This window comes from Schistocerca piceifrons, chromosome 9 (genome assembly GCF_021461385.2).
Source record: "Schistocerca piceifrons isolate TAMUIC-IGC-003096 chromosome 9, iqSchPice1.1, whole genome shotgun sequence".
In the NCBI taxonomy this organism is placed as follows: Eukaryota; Metazoa; Arthropoda; class Insecta; order Orthoptera; family Acrididae; genus Schistocerca; species Schistocerca piceifrons.
This window is the reverse complement of record NC_060146.1, coordinates 99,201,311-99,220,537: the sequence shown is the minus strand read 5'-3', so window position 1 is coordinate 99,220,537 and position 19,227 is coordinate 99,201,311. Positions and strand designations below refer to the sequence as shown.

General features: G+C 41.7%; 1 protein-coding gene across 1 annotated transcript in view; it reads left to right on the top strand.

Moving 5' to 3' along the window:
• Nucleotides 1–19,227, top strand: part of LOC124717250 (esterase FE4-like) — a 207,730-nt gene that overhangs the window by 171,066 nt on the left and 17,437 nt on the right. The window contains exon 9 of the mRNA XM_047244051.1: nt 12,459–12,591. Within this exon, the coding sequence (XP_047100007.1) occupies nt 12,459–12,591 (133 nt within the window). The remainder of the gene's footprint in view (nt 1–12,458; nt 12,592–19,227) is intronic.

The window sequence follows — 19,227 nt, the reverse complement described above, 5'->3', positions numbered from 1 at the left end:
CAAAAATACAATTTCGTAAGTGTGAAGTAATCCAACTCTGTAATTGCGTAAACATCTGTCACTGATATAGTAAAATAAATGTTTGTCTCTCTCAGTTAAATGATCAGATAGCTGTGTAATTTGTGTGTTAGAGAAATATGGTACCGATGTGTAAAGTTGTATAAGCAAATAACATATTAGCTAGGGCTGCTTGTGCTTGCCAAACACATGGTACACAAAGTAGGCGTGTACCCACCTGAGGATCAATGTAATTATACCCTCAGGTGCTACAGATTACAGCAAAGGAATGAAATGTATCACAGAAAATCTTCGTATCATTGTACTTAAAATATCTTTAAAAATAAATGTTTTAAGTACAAAATTAATCACTCAAATGCGTGTCCTGTAGCGCTAAATTTGCGTCTTGTTGTAAGATAATTCTGTGGAAGTGTCGTAATTATCGTCCTCCGAAAGCTAAGTTCTGCAGAAGTCAATGTACTTACCCCATCATAAACGAAAGTGAAATGCTTTGTGTATAGATATCGTAGTTATTACGTACATTACTGTGATCAAGAAAGTACTATACTGTAAAGTATTGTTGTGCTACGAAAAAGGCTCTTACATTGTAGCTTACTACTAAAACATGTTTTGCTTTCCAGAAGAATTCAGAAAAACTGTGCGGATATAAAACAGATACACCGCAAAAACAACATTGCAAATTGTCACTCATTAGTAGCGTCGTGATATAATCGTGTAGCTGTCAAAGAAACCAAATGCTAAGTCATCATTAATTCCACAGAAAGTACTTTAAATCCAGAATGTATTTTCAAGTAAACGAAAATGTTGCATTAAAATCTCATTAGCAGTACTGGTAAATGTTCTAAGTATGTGAGCCTTATAGTCATTACGTAAACGTGCAACTAACAAGCAAGAATGTACACACACAATAACACTGTGTCGTCTGTTCACAATAACAATGCATTCGTAATTTCTGTTTAAATAAGTTCTCTTGGTTCTTGACTGGATATTTAACTTCAAACATTGTTGCATATTAACAGATTCTAAGTCTGACAAAGCATACTAGTAATGTAAAGTGAAATGTTATATGACAAAGACAAAGTTAAAAAGCCGATTATCTTTCAATAAACGGTTTTACATGTGAAATGTGGTGTAAACCTTTACTCTTCCTAGTACGCAGAGTTTCAACTTCAACACAATTATCATATGGTATACGTCGGATTCTGTAAGGTCCATTGTAAACTAGAAAGAATTTGTGACTCAAGTGTTTCTTCTTATGTGACAATGTATGAGCTTTAATGAGAACTTTCTGACCAATATACAATTTCTTTGCATTTGCTTTACCGTGCAGTTTTCTCCTTTTGTCTGCTGCAGATTTTATATTTTTAAGAGCCAAATCAATTATGTCTTTGTGTCGAAGTTTACGTGTATTCGGGAAAGGTACAAGCTCTCTGATTCTGTTCGGTGGTTCTTCATTCTTTAGTACAAGAGTAGGTGGTAAAGCAGTGGAATCATGAGGCATTTCATTCAGCACGTTTTGAAATAAGTGTAAATATCTGTCCCAATGCTGATGCTTTCTGTGACAATAAAGTCTGCAAAGGTTATTGATTTCTTTCATAATCCGTTCGGAGGGGTTACAATGCAGTGAGTACAATGAAATAAAAACAGGTTTGATTTTATGGTTGCGAAGCATGCGTGACCAAACAGCAGATCTGAATTGCGGTCCGTTATCTGAAATGACTTTACTAACGTGTCCAACTTCACATAAGAAATTTTTAACAAAGGCGTTGGATACAGACCGTCCAGTGGCTTTACGTAACGGTGTGAAAGAAACAAATTTTGAAGTAAGTTCAACAGCGACTAGAACGTACGAAAATCCATTAGATGTTCTGACAAGCGGTCCCAAGAGATCAACAGCAGCAAATTCTTTTAATTTAGAAGGAATAATAGGAAACAACGGAGCACGATGTGAGACAGTAGATGGTTTCGCCTTTTGACAAAGTTTACAAATAGACAAGACTCTTCGAATTCTCTTTTCCATGTTGTTAAAATAACAAGTCGTTCGAAGAATATGATAACATTTTCGTGGACCAAAATGTGCGTAGCTGAAATGAATGTACCAAATGAGCTTATTAACAAAATCGTCTGGAATGCAAAGTACCCATAGCTTGTCATCAACAGTGCAGCGTTTGAAGAGTATGTTGTTTCTAACCAGGTAATAATGCCGAATCTGTGTGTGTGTCTTTTCATACAATTTGCTCTTGATGTCTTTCCAAATCGGATCTTTATCTTGTTCATGAGCAATGTCCTTTAAAGATGTGGTGATGAAGTTATCAAAGGCGACTTTCTGAATGTAAAGAATACTGAAATTTTTCTCGAGGTTGCCTTCTGTGTTACTTTTCTCAAGCCCAGCCGGTGCGCGTGACAGTGCGTCTGCAACAATGTTCTCCTTGCCGGGAATGTAGACTATTGTGAAGCGGAATTCTTGCAGAAACAATGCCCAACGTTTTAATCTGTCATGATTTAATTTTGAAGACATAAGAAATTGTAATGCACGATGATCACTGTATACTTTTACGTGCTTACCAGAAAGAAAGAAACGGAATTTGTTAAATGTCCAAACGATAGCTAAAGCTTCTAATTCAGTAACGGAATAATTTTTTTCAGATTTTTTTAGCACTCGGCTAGCAAAAGCAATGATTTTCTGAACAGTAGTGTCATTTTCTGTGGCTTCTTGAAATAAATGGGCACCAAGACCGACTTTAGAAGAATCCGTGCTAAGGCAGAAATCTTGTGACAGATCTGGATGAGCTAGTATTGGCGCGTTAAGTAGCGATTCTTTCAAAGAATTGAATTCCAACTGTGCTTGTTCGTCCCAGTTCCAAATAGTATTTTTTCCAGTGAGAGAACAAAGTTTTGGTGTAACAAGAATTTGCATATTCTGAAAACGACGGTAAAAATTTACGAGACCTAGAAAACTGCAGACTTGTCTTTTTGTGGATGGAACTGGAATGGCTCTGATTGCTTCTAACTTTTCAGGATCCGGCTGAATGCCTTCAGAAGAAATAATATGTCCCAAAAGCCTCACCTTTGACCTACCGAATTCAGACTTTTCCAAGTTAACTGTAATTCCAGATTCTGCAAAAATACGTAACAAACTGTTGAGGATGCGATTATGTTGTTCCCATGAAGCTTCTGCTATTAGAATGTCGTCCACATATAAGGTGATGTGACGTTTTAAGAACTCAGGTAATATGGAATTTAGCCCGCGAATGAATGCTGCTGAAGAAATGTTCAAATCAAAAGGAAGTTTCCGAAACTGATAACATACGCCGAAACAAAGGAAAGCTGTGTATTTTCTACATTCTGGATGAAGTTCGATCTGATAAAAGCTGGATCTGAGATCAATGGAAGACAACACTTTTACACCATTAAAATTTTGAAGAAGTTCTTCCAACGTTTGCGGCCTGTCTGTTTCATGAATAATGATAGTATTGATTTGTCTCGAATCTAAGACAAGCCTGATAGATCCATTTTTTTTCTCAACAACATGTAATGGATTGTTGTATGAGCTTACTGCAGGCTCAATAATGCCCTCGTCAAGCATAAATTGTATTTCTGTTCTAACATGGTCCCTATAATGTGCTGGAATTACATATGGTCTAACACAAAATTTAGTATGCTCACGAACACGAAATTGGTATTGAAATCCCTTGATTGTTCCTGTTTTACGAATAAAAACTGTGGAATGTGCTTGTAAAATCTCAAAAACGTCCTGCCTATCAGTGTCATTACAATTCTCAATTGTTTGAATTTTATTCTGAATTAACTCATTAATTTCAAATATGCCGTCGATATCATCCCTGTCAGTACTTGCAGAGTGATTGTTAGTGTCTAGTTCCGTAGAAAATTCCGAACTGTTGTCCAACAGAAGGTAAAGCCGATTAATTTCTTCGTCATGGTCTGAGAGCCAATCTTCAAATTTCAAAGCTATTGACTTACCTTCCTTCTCTAAACTTATTTCAGCATCGTGAAAGTTTAAGATTGCTTTGTATTCATTCAAAAAGTCTACTCCCAATATAATTTCCGTCGACAATAATGGAACAATAAGAAAGCTCATAGAGAAGCTGTGGCTTTGACAAAAGAATTCTAAGTTGGTTTGTTGGCGTACATCTACACTTTTTCCAAAGATTGCACCTTGTAATTTAATCTTACGTAACGGAAGTGTGGGACAATCGTTCGATTTGTTGCATTTGCTAAAGGCTGTTTCACTAATTACTGAAATGGGACTGCCAGAGTCAAGTACTGCCGTAAATTTTACGTCATTTACTGTAATGTGAATCACAGGATATGCAATGTTGTTCTGTTTTATGTCGTGTTCCTGGAGTAAGATGTCCTTAATGTCTTCCATTTTTACGTAATTACTAGCTACGGCAGCTGCGTCGTCAGTTTCATAAGTACGTTTTGTGGCTGCCAGCGGTATGAGTCATTGCCTATTGTGTCTTTGTTGGCGCGCGTCGCTATTGGGGTTTGGAGACCTAACTTCTACAAATTCACTTTGTCGAGAGGGCTCTGCTCTGTTTGAATCCCGCCAGTTCTGATGCAATTCAGGTCTGTCATTACGATCATATCGTCTGTCGTCATGTCGGCAGATTCCATAGTTCCTTTCTTGTCGGTCACGTGGTGGAGAATTTCTCCCTGAATCGTAACTGCGCGCTGGACCGTTGCATCTGAAGTTATTCTGTCTCCCTTGATAATAATTATTTTGGTTCCCATATTGCCTGTTTCTCTGATTGTCTCTGTGATAGTCATTACCGCGGAGAGGTGATCTTTCCCTGTAATTATTACTACTCTGCCAACGGTTGTCATACGGGTGGTGTCTGTTTTGGTCACGATTTGCGTTGTAAGAATAGACTTGTCGTGTCCAGTTATTGTTTCTGTCGTCACGGAATTGTGACGGATGTGACCTGTAGTGATTGTTTTCCTGTTTTCGCATCCTGCGACTGTCTGTGTCAATTTCTAATTCTTGTAACAGTCCCTGAAAAGCTTCAATGTCGTCTTTGCAACGTCCTGCTAAAATAATATGTCGCAAATGTTCAGGCAGTTTGATTAAGAAAATGCGGATGAGTTCTGAGGGGCTGTATGGGTTTGACAGGTACTGATTCTTGTGCAACTTGTCTTCAAAATATTTCACAAGACTGGAAAATTCAGATTGTTCGAAATGTTTCATCATTATGATGCTATGTTTCACTCGGTCTTGTGTAGCTTGAGACCAATATGCTGAGAGGAAGGCATAATAAAAATCTCCTTCACTGTGACAATCGTGAATGACCGATCGCATTCTTTCAGCTGGTTCATTCTCTAAGTAGCCACACATAAATTCTAATCTGTGCTCTAACGACCAGTTGGGAGGAAAACAATGAGAGAATTGGTGGAGCCAAGCTTGTGGATGAATGTCATTGCCAGAATTCTTAAATGTTTTGAATTTACGTGTAGTAATGAACAGCTTATAGTCAAAATCATCGTGTCAGCGAGTCGCATATCGGTCATTGTTACGTTGTTTCGGTGGTTCCATCTCAAAATTCGGTGTGCCTTGCCATATTCTTTCATAATTTCCGAAGTGCCCTGAGTTATTATTTTGTGGCTGTTCCGTACTTCTATGTCCCTCTTCCCGTGTTGGAGCGCGAATGTCCTCTGAAATATGAAATTTTTGTATTACTTGTGCCAACTGATCCTGTACTTCCCGGATTTCTCTTTTGTATTGCGTATTAATTTGATTCTGATTTTGTTTGAATTTCTTAATTTGTTCATACTCTTCTGTGTCAGTGACGGCTACAGGTCTTGTGTCATTCAGATCATCATCTACCTTTGTAGATAAGTTAGTGACCTGATCCGAAAGTTCGGCTGCTTTCTCCGATAGTGAACACATTTCCTCAGTGTGTTTTTCTGAACCAAGTTTCAGAGTGTCCATTTGTGTTGAAATCGAATCTACTGTGTCCTTCAAGTTTTCCTGAGTTTTTGCAAGTTGTGTAACCGAATCGGTAGATGCAACTGAGTCAAATTTAGCTTGCAAGGTCTCATGATTTTCATGAACAATAGTTTGCAGTTCTTTTATGGCTGCTTCGTGATTCTGTAATGCATTTTCATGCCGCGAAAAAATAGGTTGAAAATGCTCACAAATTTGTGTTTTTACGTCATTACAGACTTTTTGACATTTCGATTCGATTTTATGTAACTCAGTAGTTAAATCTTCACGTGTTTGTTCAAGTGTGGTGTCTAACTTTTGAAGCTTTTGCTGTGTTTGTCTCTGATTTTGTTCCATTGTGTCTAACTGTTGCTGTGTTTGTCTCTGATGTAGTTCCATTGTGTCTAACTTTTCAAGCTTTTGGCCCATTTGTTGCATTAATTGTAATAACAATGCACTGGTGTCTGAAACATGTTCCTCAGTGCTTTTCGGCAGTGAATTTGCACCGGCAACATTCACATTTTGACAAGCGGAAAATGTGTCCTGACTCATTTGAGAAAACGGTGAAGACGCAAAACCTGAATCTACAGTATTTGCAAAATTGTGTCCTGTCATTTCGGATTCCTGAGGCGAGCTGTTGCCGACCGATCGATCGATAATGCTTCCCTGTTCACTACCTGTTTCACTGTCTACGCCATTGTTTGCAGCCCGCTCCATTTCCCTATGCACAGTTACCAAATTACTACTTTGAACATTAGTTAATTCATTACTCGGTGGCGCTAACACACTGCTTTCGTCTTCACTGTCATTTCTCAGTTTACTTTGGAGCCTAGTATTACGTTTTTCACACGCCATTATTGTCACAATATTTCATACGATAACACAGAAAAACACAATTTGAAGAGCAACAATAAGAGAACACATTAACATAGCACTGAAAATAATATCTCGTTAATTGCAAGCGCAGCAGCGAAATACTTGATGCACATTAACATGCATGCCACAACAACAATGAAAGACTGCAGCTACAAAGGAGATCCTCTCTACAATTACGCGCTAGCAATAAACAAAAGCTACACTAATTACACAAACTACAAGAAAAAATCAGAAGATTCCAGTGAGGTATCCTCGGCTAAGGGTCGACATATGAAACGTCCCCTTTGAAGAATTATACAAGACTGTGCTTAAACTGACATACAATATTTTTAGCGCAACGCAATCTGACTTTCAAAAATCCCTGCAAAAGAATGGCCCTGAGTAACATTAAACTATACCTTTCAGAAATCACTTACCTCACAAAAATCTTCATTACTCGAACTACTGCAATACAGCGAGCGCCACTACTGCCAGCTCAATAAAAGATTCAAACTACGGAAGGCACTAACTAGTGATAGGGATAGTTAGCAAATGAAAGATATTAATAGAGAACAAACAATGTATTTACCTTAATAGTCATAATATATATAGCAGTTCATGCCAAATTACAAAACTCCGCCATCTCTCTCCCCACATCCACCACTGCTGGCGGCTCACCTCCAACTGCGCAGCACTACGCGCTGTTCACAGCCAGCTGCCTAACACTACAATGGCGAGTATTACAACAATGCAAAGCAGCCACAGACTGCACACAGCACAGCCAGTGATTTTCATACAGAGGTGGCGTTACCAATAAAAAAACCTAAACAGCCTACTTACAAAGGCAATAACGGAAGTCAGCTCCTCGTCTCTCTGGTGGTGTCTCCTTCAACAACCGCCTGTCAAGCACAATCAGACCGAAGTACCGGACCAACCATCTTTAATCTGCTGTTTGTATTTCATGCGAGTGTTGCTCACCTCCTTGTCTCACAAGCTTGCGCTCTGTACATTACGCTACACCATACGAGCAGCTCAGCTCATAAGTATATTTTTATTTCATTTATTGCTGTTTAATTCAACATTACATTCGTTTATACCTGGTGATCAAAAAGTCAATATAAATTTGAAAACTGAATAAATCACGGAATAATGTAGATATAGAGGTACAAACTGACACACATGCTTGGAATCACATGGGCTTTTATTAGAACCAAAAAAATACAAAAGTTCATAAAATGTCCAACAGATGGCGCTTTATCTGGTCAGAATAGCAATAATTATCATAACACAGTGAGACAAAGCAAAGATGATGTTCTTTACAGGAAATGCTCAATATGTCCAGCATCATTCCTCAAAAATAGCAGTTGTCGAGGAATAATGTTGTGAACAGCACCGTAAAGCATGTCCGGAGTTATGGTGAGGCATTGGCGTCGGATGTTGTCTTTCAGCATCTCTAGAGATACACTTGCAGCTTCAGGTAACCCCAAAGGCAATAATTGCCCGGACTGAGGCCTGGGGACCTGGGAGGCCAAGCATGACGAAAGTGGCGGCTGAGCAAACGATCATCACCAAACGACACGCGCAAGAGATCTTTCACGCATCTAGCAATATGGGGTGGAGAGCCATCCTGCATAAACATCGCACGTTCCAGCAGGTGTTTATCAGCGAGGCGGGGATGATGCGATTCTGTAACATATCAACATAGCTCTCACCCGTCACAGTAGCAGTTACGCTGTCCAGCGCCATCTGTCGGACGTTTTGTAAACTTCTTTTGGTTTTTTTTTTTGTTCTAATAAAACCCCATGTCATTCCAAGCATGTGTGTCAAATTTTACCTCTCTATCTACATTATTCCGTGGTTCATTAAGTTTTCAAATTTATACTGACTTGTTGATCACCCTGTACATGCCAGCTTCCAAAGTTTCCCATCATTCTAATTGTCTGCGTGTAATCCCTCCCGGACACAGCTCTTCTGGCTCCCTCCTCCTGTTTTCTTTACGGGTGTCCTTTTCTTCTTCTATTCATTGTAATCCACCCCACCGTCTTCTTAACCCTTGTAACACCAAAAGAGGGTGCGAGGGGGTAGGGGAGAGGCTTTGTGCCCAACTGTTGAAAATATTCTAATCTAGTCAGTTACTTTTAATTTTAAAATATTGAAAAAATATTCATTGTTTTAATGAATTCTCCCATCATGTGCCATATATCTACTAATTTTTTCAGTTAACCCAAAAATTTAAATCTCTGTAGCAGATGTCACTTTCCTTAATATATGTTGTCTTCGATGTTCCGAAGCCGGCCGGAGTGGCCGAGTGGTTCTAGGCGCTACAGTCTGGAACCACGGGACCGCTACAGTCGCAGGTTCGAATCCTGCCTTGGGCATGGATGTGTGTGATGTCCTTAGGTTGGTGGGGTTAATTTACTTCTAAGTTCTAGGGGACTGATGACCTGAGAAGTTAAGTCCCTTAGTGCTCAGAGCTATTTGATTTGATGTTCCCAGGATAAGGGCCTTACTTGCGTACCAGTATCTCTTTAAGAAGAATGTTGAGAGTAAAAGCCAACAACTATGACCAAAATGTGTGTTTTAAATTTTTTTGTTGGACACAAAGCCGGTAGTACATGTTACTGAAAGTGAGTTGATATTGTCACGAGCGTGCTAAAAGGCATTTTTAGTTCTGGAGATTTACAGATTAGTATATCTTTAAGAAGTGTGTTGCTAATACAACAACAATTAACGAATTTCGCGTTTTTTTTGTTTTTTTTTTTTTTCGAGTGGCCATGAAGTTCCCCTCCCGCCTCCTTCGTAGTTCGCGTTATGGGAAACGCCTAGATACCACATCCTGCATTTGTGACCAGGTTCAGTCCATTACGTACGAGTATGTCTCCATTTCTAATTTTATCCCATTGGACTTAAGCAACTCCTCAAGTATCCCATCTCCACTGACAATAAATTCCTGCTAATTCCATGAGTTATTTCCCATGTCTCTACTCCATACGTTGTTACACTTTCTATAACATTTTAAATAGGCTACTCTTCGTTTTTAACGTGTTGTATGAGCTTCATAAAACTCTATTTAATCACTTCGTTGCTTGTCTACGTTGGCAAATGCGATTCTGAGTTCCGCATTTACTATAATCATCCTCGTCAATAATATTTCTCGAATAGTTTTTAGCAGTCCTCAAACCTTACTACCAAAAAGTATAATGTTGGGTCTTCGCTCACTCTTCCAGTAACTAGATATTCCGTTTTTTTCTAAATTAATAGTTAAACCCCATTTATGGTATTGTCTGTCCAACTTTATAACAATGTAGTACATGTCATCCCCAAGTCCTTCCGCAATGACATCATCATCAGTAAAATACAAACCGAAGAGCTACTCAAAATTTATAGACACACTCTTACTACAACAGGAACATTCCCATTACCTTAACCGTAGTAATATCAATTGGGGGGGTGTAACTACTGTAATATAGTCAAGTACTTAATATTTTAAAAATCTGAAATTTGTTTCTTCGTTTTAATGAGTCTTTCCACCATATTTTATAATTTTTAAAATTATTCACTTAAACTTAACCAAAAATGTAAATCTGGCAGAGGTGGCAATAGACGATACTTTTGAAAACAAATATTATATTCGAGATTTTAAGTTGCCGTACTCAGCTTACATATCAGTACGTCTTCAAAAATTGTGTTGTTAGTTAAAGTCAACAACAATTAACGAAATTTTAATTTATTTATTTATCTGTTTTGTGGTGGTCATAAGGCTTTTTATACTGCCTATTGCTGGAGTAGAATGCATTGTTGTTGCTAAGGTTAACGCAGAATTCAAGTATGTTTTAAATTATGTAGGAGCTATTAATATTTATATTTTCAATATGGAGCTATTAACATCTATATTCTGAATACCAAACAAGTATTCAGGATTTTCCTACGCCAGGAAAACCCAGAATCACTCAGTATTTACATGAATTTCATGAACTGAGTGGTTTGATGTGGCTTGCCACGAATTCCTTTCCTGTGCCAACCTCTTCATCTCAGAGTAGCACTTGCAACCTACTTCCTCAGTTACCTGCTGGATGTATTCCCTTTCTCTGTCTTCCTCTATAGTTTTTTGCCCTCTAGATCTCCCTCTTGTACCATGTAAATCATTCCCTCACGTCTTAACAGCTGTCCTATCATCCTGTCCCTCCTCCTAATCAACGCTTTCCATATATTCCTTTCCTTTCCGATTCTGCACACACCCTCTTCCTTCCATACCTTATCAGTCCACCTAATTTTCAAATTCGTCTGTAGCACCACATATCAAATTCTTCTATTCTCTTCTGTTCCGGTTTTTCCACAGTCCATGTTTCACTACCACGCAATGAAGTACTCCAGACGTACATTCTCAGAAATTTCTTCCTCAAATTAAGGTCAATACTGGATATTAGCAGACTTCTCTTGGCCAGGAATGCCCTTTTCGCCAGTGCTAGTCTGCTTTTGATGTTTTCCTTGATCCGTCCGTCATTGGTTACTTTACTGCCTAGATAACAGAATTCCTTAACTTCATCTACTTCGTGATCGTCAATCCTGATGTTAAGTTTCTCGCTGTTCTCATTTCTACTACTTCTTATTATCTTCGTCTTTCTTCGAATTACTCTCAATCCATACTCTCTACTCATTAGATTGTTCATTCCGTTCAGCAGATCATGTAATTCTTATTCACTTTCACCCAAGATAGCACTGTCATCAGCGAATCAGATTATTGATATCTATTCACCATGAATTTTAATTCCATTCTTGACCTTTCTTTTATTTCCATCATTGCTTCCTCGATGTACAAATTGAACAAAAGGCTAGATTCTTGTCTTACACCCTTTTTAATACGAGCACTTCTTTCTTGGTCGTCCACTCTTATTATTCCCTCTTGGCTGTTGTACGTATTGTATATGACCCGTCTCTCCCTATAACTTAGCCCTAATTTTTCAGAATTTCGAACATTCTGTACCATTTTACACTGTCGAGAGCTTTTTCCAGGTCGACAAATCCTACGAACGTGTCATAATTTTTCTTTAGTCTTTCTTCCATTATTAACCGCAACGTCAGGATTGCCCCTCTGGTGCCTTTACCTCTCCTAAAACCAAACTGATCGTCATCTACCGCATCGTCACTTTCCTTTCCATTCTTCTGTATGTTATTCTTGTAAGCAACTTGGATGCATGAACTGTTAATCTGATTGTGCCATAATTCTCGCACTTGTCAGCTCTTCCCGTCTTCGGAATTGTGTGGATGATGCTTTTCCGAAAGTCAGATGATATGTCGCCAGACTCATACAGTCTACACACCGACGTTAACAGTCGTTTTGTTGCCACTTCTCCCAATGATTTTAGAAATTCTGATGGAATGTTATTTATTAATTATTATTATGTTATTATTAATCAAGATTTAAGCGGTGGCAGGTTTCGAATTGGGGAATGAAGACGTTTTGATTACCAATCAAAGATGCTAATCCTAGACCAACGGTGCACAACTATTCTGCTGTACAATGGTAATTTGAATCTCCAGATTGCTTCCTCCCGATTACGCCTTGTACCATCAGTTGCAACCTTGTACAAAGAGCTGTGCGCTTTGCAGTACCGACTGGAATTTCTTTACCATGTTCCAGGTGCTGGTCACGGTGGGGACTTTGGGTTCATTAGCAAAGGAACCATGTTCGGAGACCCACCACCAAGAGATTCCTTCGATGGTAGACTCACTGATCAGCTGACGCGCCTCTGGACCAGCTTCGCCAAGACAGGGTACGTGGAAGGCATAGTGCAGCATACGCTGATGAGCCAAAATCTTATTATCGTCTGATTATTAGCATTTTGGTCCGCCTTTAGAACGGAATACAACAGCGATTTTTGAAGTTTTCCATAAATCCTTGGTAGGAAACTTCTTGGTACATTAAAACTGTGTGCCAGGCCGAGACTCGAACTTGGGACCTTGTCTTTTGCGGGCAAGTGCTCTACCAACTGAGCTACCCAACCTCGACTCACGACCCGTCCTCACAGCTTTAATTCCGCCAGTACCTCATCTCCTACCTTCCAAATATCTCAGAAGCTCTCCTGCATACATTGCAGAACTAGCACTCCTGGAAGAAAGAATATTGCGGAGACATGGCTTAGCCACAGCCTAGGGGATGTTTCCAGAATGAAATTTTCATTCTGCAGCGGAGTGTGCGCTGATATGAAACTTCCTGGCAGATTAAAACTGTGTGCCAAGCCGAGACTCGAACTCGGGACCTTTGCCTTTGGTGGGCAAGTGCTCTACCAACTGAGCTACACAAGCATGACTTACGCCCCGTCCTCACAGCTTTAATTCGGCCAGTACGGGGCGTGAGTCGTGCTTGGGTAGCTCAATTGGTAGAGCACTTGCCCGCGAAAGGCAAAGGTCCCGAGTTCGAGTCTAGGATGGCACTCAGTTTTAATCTGCCAGGAAGTTTCATATCAGCGCACACTCCGCTGCAGAGTGAAAATTTCATTCTGAATCCTTGGTATGTTTCCAGTGGTAGGTACCACCAGGTGACTACTCGCAGGTCACGCAATTCCCGTGAATTATGGGCCTTGTGATTTGTGGGTGAAGAGCTGGCACCCAAGTCTCCCAGATGCCTTCCATCAGGCTCAGATCAGCAGAATTTGGAAGCCAAGATATTAACGTGAGTCCACTACCATGCTCCTGAAGCCACTGTAGCACGCTACTGGTCTTGTGACACGGCGGCTATCCTGCTTTGAGATGCTGTTGCTGTCAGAGAAGATTTCACATATGAAGTGACGCAGATGGTTCGCAATGAAGTTCACTGTGTGCACAGTTGTCCGGTTGAATGTCCCTCACAGCATAACTCTGTCCACAGTAGTGGGGCGATACATGTTCCAACAGCCGTTCAGCTGGATGATGTGTATCTAATCTCTGTCCGAACAGGTCTTGGAAGGTCCAACGGCACCGACCGGCCGCCGTGTCATCCTCAGTCTACAGGCGTCACTGGATGCAGATATGGAGGGGCATGTGGTCAGCACACCACTCTCCTGGCCGCTACTTCTCAATCAAGTAGCTCCTCAGTTTGTCTCACTAGAACTGAGTGGAATGACTGTGTATTGGGACAAGACTATCGAGTCGTTATAACAAGAAACGTGATCATCCGATCAGGCAACACGTCTGTATTGGTACTAGGTCTCATCTCGACCATCCTGTGCCTACTGCAATCGTAACTGAGAAGTGAGAACTTGGGAACACGTAAAGGTTATCTGCTACAGAGCCCCATGTTCAACAATGTGCGCTGAACCGTGTGTTCAAAAACACGTGTGTCTCCACCAACATTCTGTTCTGTCGTAAAATCTGCCACAGATCGCTACCTATCCTGTTTTGCAGAGCGGACACATCTCGCTCCTACAACATGCAACCGCTTTATGTATGTGCTCACGACAGTACGAGGGTGGTTTGAAAAGTTCTCGGAATCACCACGAGAGGTCAGCGCTAGCGCAACGAGTTGGTCACGTGATATTCACTGGACTGTTGCCTGTAAACACGTGCCACATCAGTGCTCTTGGAGGAGAGCTGTGGCGGTGACGTGGCTCTGTTGTTGTTCCCACGTAGCTATTTGAGAAGATGAAAAAAATCGAGATTCGAGCAGTGATTGAGTACTTCATAAAGAAAGGTCTGAAAGCAAAGGCTGTTCATTCCGATTTCTAGAACACACTGTGGGACTCTGCTCTTTCATATTCAAACGTTGCCAAGTGGAAAAATGAATTTAAATTTGGTCACGAGAGCTTTGATGATTATCCGCGCAGTGTTCGGCCAAGATGTGTCATTATTTCAGAAATCATTGCAAAAGTGCACAAAATGATCATGAAGAACTGCCGATTGAAAGTGGATGAAATTGCTTACACTTGCCAGATGTCACCTGAGAGTGTATATCACATTTTAACTGAAGAATTGGAAATGAAAAAAAATATCTGCAAGATGGTTGCCGTGACTCTTGACGCGCGCCCGCACACATTTGCCGTCGTCATGGCAAAATTACACGAACCAAGGTACGGAATTGTTGCCACATGCGCCCTATTCACCTGATATAGCTCCGTCAGACTTCCATCTCTTCCCAGAACTGAAAATTTTTCTTGGTGGACGAAGATTCACTTCAAACGAAAATTGATAGCTGGAGTTGATAACTATTTTGCAGGCCTGGAGGAAATTCATTTTCGAGATGGGATCAAGGCACTGGAACATCTACAAGGAGACTATATTGAAAAATAAAAAGAGTATCAGTGATGTAAGCACTTTTTTTTCTATTCCGTTCCGAGAACTTTTCAAACCATCCTCGTAGCCCGCAAACCTCTGACTAGATCCGCAGTTTTCGATGTGTTCACAATCAGACGCTGGGCCATAAAAATTTGCATTTTTTCATAGTCGCCTATTGAGACTCCATTTGCAGAAACTTACGCATGCTAGTAGAACGATTCTTCATTTGCCCATGTTCTGCTTGTATACACTAACGAAAAAAAAAAATAACAACACCAGAAGGTAATTAACGCAGAGTAATAAAATGTAGGAAATGTGATTAACGTTGCAGGATAGCAATTTAATGTAAGCGCGAGACAAGCCATTGCAAATGTGGTATACTGGTACATTAACAGCGGTGTAACCGCCGGAATGTTCAACGCAAACGTGCATTCATTGTGTCGTACAGGTGCCGGATGTCAGTTTGTGGGATAGAGTTCCACGCCTGTTCCGCTTGGTCGGTCAACTCAGGAATGCTTCCAGAATGAGATTTTCACTCTGCAGCGGAGTGTGCACTGATATGAAACTTCCTGGCAGATTAAAACTGTGTGCCGGACCGAGACTCGAACTCGGGACCTTTGCCTTTCGCGGGAAAGTGCTCTACCAACTGAGCTACCCAAGCACGAGTCACGTCCCGTCCTCACAGCTTTACTTCTGCCAGTACCTCGTCCCCTACCTTCCAAACTTAACAGAAGCTCTCCTGCAAACCACTTGCACTTACCCGCGAAAGGCAAAGGTCCCGAGTTCGAGTCTCGGTCCAGCACACAATTTTAATCTGCCAGGAAGTTTCAATTCAGGGATGTTTAATGCTGCTTGTGGACGACGCCATATGTGCTCAATTGTAGACAGATCTGTTGATTGAACAGGCCAAGGCAACATGCCAACGCTCTGTAGAGCATGTTGGGTTACAGCAGCTGTATGTGGCCGATCGTTATCCTGCTGGAAAGCAGCCCCTAGAATGCTGTTCATGAATGGCAGCATAACAGGTCGCATCACCAGATTCACGTGCAGATTTGCAGTGGGGAAACCACGAGAGGGCTCCTCCTGTCGTACAAAATCGTACCTCAGACTGTAACCCCAGGTATAGGTTCAGTGTGTCTAGCACGCAGACAGTTTGATTACAGGCCGTCAACTGCCCTCCTTCTAACCAACAGACGGCCAACATTGACACCGAGGCAGAACCAGATTTCATTAGAAAAAAACAACAGACCTTCAGCCTGCCCTCAAATGAGCTCTCACTTGAGACCAGCGTCTGGCTCGGAGCTGTCCTTGAAGTAACCGATTTGTACCAAGTCGTTGCGTCACTGTGGCGCCAACTGCTGTTCAGATTGCTTCTGCAGATGCAGTACGATGTGATACAACCATAAGCCGAACACTCGGCTGTTCCACGTGTCCATCTGGAGCCCGGTCTACCTGCGAACGCAGAATCTCGTGACCACCGCTGCCAGGAATCATGTACAGTGTACTACATTCCTGCCAAGTCTTTCTGCAATATCGCAGAAAGAACATCCAGTTTCTCGTATCCCTATTACACCATCTCGTTCAAACTCAGTGAGGTATTGATAATGGCGTCTTTGTCGCCACACTACGTCCAATCTGAAAGGTAAGTAACGCTCACGACGGTTACAGCAGTATTTAAAGCAACCCTACTTTACATCGTCATAGTCGCGCTACGAGCGCCACTCTTATTCAACCGGCTCTAAATTTCGATAGACATCGTTTTTCAGGGGTAGATACACGACTACCAAATTTCGTTTATGTCGCACAACTACTTCTTATTGCTGCGATTTTTTTTCCTTTAGTTTTTCTTACTGTATGAGTTGCATGCATTTTATCTCGCTGTGGGCTGTAGTCATCCTGTTAGGAGTCATCAGTGTGCAGCGAACAGTGCTGATACCCAGTAAAGTAAAATCAAGTTCATTGTCACTGTGCAATTGCAGAACTGAAGATTATTCCATATTTTACCTCTCTCTGTATTTCATGTGGTGGGTTCCAGCCAGGTGAAATTCTGAAGGATCAAAGAAACTGGCGCACCTGCCCAATATCGACTATGGCCCCATGAGCATGCAGAAGTGTCCCAACACGACGTGGGCTAGACTCGATTAATGTCTGAAGTAGTGATGGAGGGAACTGACACCATGAATCCTGAAGGGCTGCCCATACATACGACTATGGGGACGTGAAGATCTCTTCTGAACACCATGTTGCAAGGCATCCCAGATATGATCAACAGTGTTCGTGTCTGATGAGTGTGGTGTCCAGCGGAAGTGTTTAAACTCAGAAGAGTGTTCCTGGAACCACTCTGTAACGATTCTGGACGTGTGGGGTGTCGCATTGTCCTGTTTGAATTGCCCACATGTCTGAATGCACAATGGATAGGAATGGATGCAGCTGATCAGTGTCACGTGGCAGAGTAGTATCTAGACTATCAGGGGTCTCATATCACTCCCACTGCACATGCCCCACACCATTACAGAGCCTCCATCAGCTTGAACAGTCCCCTGGTGACATACACGGTCCATGGATTCATGAGGTTCTCTCCATACCCATACGCGTCCATCCGCTCCATACAAACGAGACTCGTCCGACCAGGCAGCGTGATTCCATTTATCAACAGTCCAATGTCGGTGCTGACGGGTCCAGGCGAGGCGTAAACCTTTGTGTCGTGCAGTCATCAAGGGTACACTAGTAGGCCTTCGGCTCCGAATGCCCATATCGATGTTGTTTCGTTGCATGGTTCGGACGCTGAAGTTTGGTGATGGCCCAGCATTGAAAGCTGCAGCAGTTTGCGGAAGGGGTGCACCTCTGTGACGTTGAACGACTCTCTTCAGTCGTCTTTCCTTCCGTTCTTGAAGGATCTTTTTCCGACCGCTCGATGTCGGAGATTTGATGTTTTATCGGATTCCTGATATTCGAGGTACACCCGTGAAATGGTCGTACTCACCTAAATCTTGATATACTACCATTGTAGCAGCAGTAACCGATCTAACAGCTGTGTTATATAGGCGCTGCCGACCGCAGTGCCGTATTCTGCCTGTTTCCTTTTTTTTGTATTTGAAGACGCATGTCTATACCAGTTTCTTTGGCGCTTCCGAGTATATAACGCCATATAGGCGACTTGCACGCCAGTAATGAAGAAATGTTGATGACAACAACATAACACCTTGTCTCCGAGCACCAAAAATCTCCTAACCGGCCGGGGGTCGAACCCGGGTCCTTTTCGTCGGCATTCAGCCATGTTGACCCCGCAGCTACTGAGGCAGACATATTTAACCCAATTTCGTGTTATTTTTCATTCCATCGGATCAGCGTTCAGTTCAACACTATATTTGGTTCAAATGGCTCTGAGCACTAAGGGACTTAACTGCTGTGGTCATCAGTCCCCTAGAATTTAGAACTACTTAAACCTAACTAACCTATGGACAACACACACATCCATGCCCGAAGCAGGATTCGAACCTGCGACCGTAGCGGTCGCGCGGTTCCAGACTGTAGCGCCTAGAACCGCTCGGCCACACCGGCCGGCACACTATATTTCGGATAATGCCCTAATGTGGTTACTCCTTTCAGTCATCGGAAGACCATCAAATGACACCTATTTGATTGTATTTTAATGAAACGAATGAAACTCCTCAATAAGAAAAATGCAGTAAATGCCTCTAACATTATCATCTGCGGGGTCAAAAACCACGATTGTTCAATTTGAAGATGTGCCTCATATGAAGGAGTGTTGCTGCTAGACGCGGCTTGTGCTGGAAGTGTAGACGTGAGACCTGAGTACAGACAGATGTCTATCGAAGGGACTGGACTCCACGACGTAACTGATTTCGAACGTGGGGTGATAATCGGTGCACGACGCATGGGTCAAAGCACATCAGAGATTGCGCCAGAATTTGGTTTTCCGATGTCAGCAGTATCTAGGTTGCATCGTCAGTATTGCAGAAACTATGTTCCCACACACAGTAAACCACCGCAAGGGACGACCACAAGTGTCTGACGTGACATCACCTCCAGATAGCCACACGGGGTGATCGACCATTGTTATTCAAATCGCCAGCCGATATGAGTGTGAGGCGTCAGGAATCCGTTGATACCGCGACTGTACAGACACGAATGCATCG